General features: G+C 39.3%; 1 protein-coding gene across 1 annotated transcript in view; it reads left to right on the top strand.

Annotated features, from left to right (window-relative positions):
* Window positions 1-1,006, top strand: part of LOC119586729 (kelch-like protein 17) — a gene marked incomplete at its 5' end in the record, with an annotated part of 43,007 nt that overhangs the window by 35,282 nt on the left and 6,719 nt on the right. Inside the window, 1 exon segment of the mRNA XM_037935457.1 lies at window positions 50-143. Within this exon segment, the coding sequence (XP_037791385.1) occupies window positions 50-143 (94 nt within the window).

Raw genomic sequence — 1,006 nt, forward strand, 5'->3', positions numbered from 1 at the left:
AATTCAATTATAGGTGTGGATATGTATACATTCATTTTTCAATCCACAGGTGGAGGCAGTCTGTTCGCCATCCACAGTGAAGTCGAGTGTTATAATCCTCGCACTGATCGCTGGATGCCAGTCGCTTCCATGAATTACAGAAGGTTAGTGTAATAAAATAAGAATCAGTAACATTTAATAACATTATACGTAAAAGAAGTACATATGATAGCTCACACACTTGATAATTTACACATTTATTTAAATAGATACATACAGTAAAACAACCATCTATTTACCCATACACACAATCTCACATTTTTGTTACTGAATTAATTAAAAGAATTAACGCATAATGATAAAATCGTATATAATAGAATGTAAATACATGGTTTTCAAAGTGACTAAGATATAAAGCGAGGAAACTATTATTACATGTGTAAAAAATAATGCTACTAAATTACAATCAAACATACTATTTTATCGTGCTCATACTTTCTCATTATTCGCTTAGATATGAAGTCTAGTCATTATAGAGCACAGTTTTTTTCTCATCCTATTTTTGGGTAATAAAAAGATGTTGGAGAACATTCTGGAGCGCCCAAACATTATTCTTGCTGGTAGCTGGCGACTCCGCTGGTCTCTCCGCTCCAATTGACTCGCTTACTTAGCTTGCCCTCGACTCCGCCGAATGGCCACCGCTGGAAGGATGGAGGACGACGTTCGGAAGACCGATGGATCGCCACTGAGAGCTTATGAATGTTACATAAATGATCGAGGGGCCTTTTGACCCGTTATTTGGTGGTCATTCAGCGGAATATTGGAACAGTCGACCGCGAGTCAAGTTAAATGGATTGAATAGAAAGGAGTAAAAACGAGTCGACCGCCAGCTGAAGGGGAATCTTTAGAAGCGCTAAAGGGCACCGTTGAAAGGCCCGAAGGAGTTCCTCTGTTGGGGCTGAAATCTTTTGGAACGGTTAAAGGTACTATTGGAAAGGTCGAAGCGCCACTGGAAGGGCCTATTTGT

The sequence above is a fragment of the Penaeus monodon genome, chromosome 21, assembly GCF_015228065.2.
Source record: "Penaeus monodon isolate SGIC_2016 chromosome 21, NSTDA_Pmon_1, whole genome shotgun sequence".
Classification (NCBI taxonomy): domain Eukaryota; kingdom Metazoa; phylum Arthropoda; class Malacostraca; order Decapoda; family Penaeidae; genus Penaeus; species Penaeus monodon.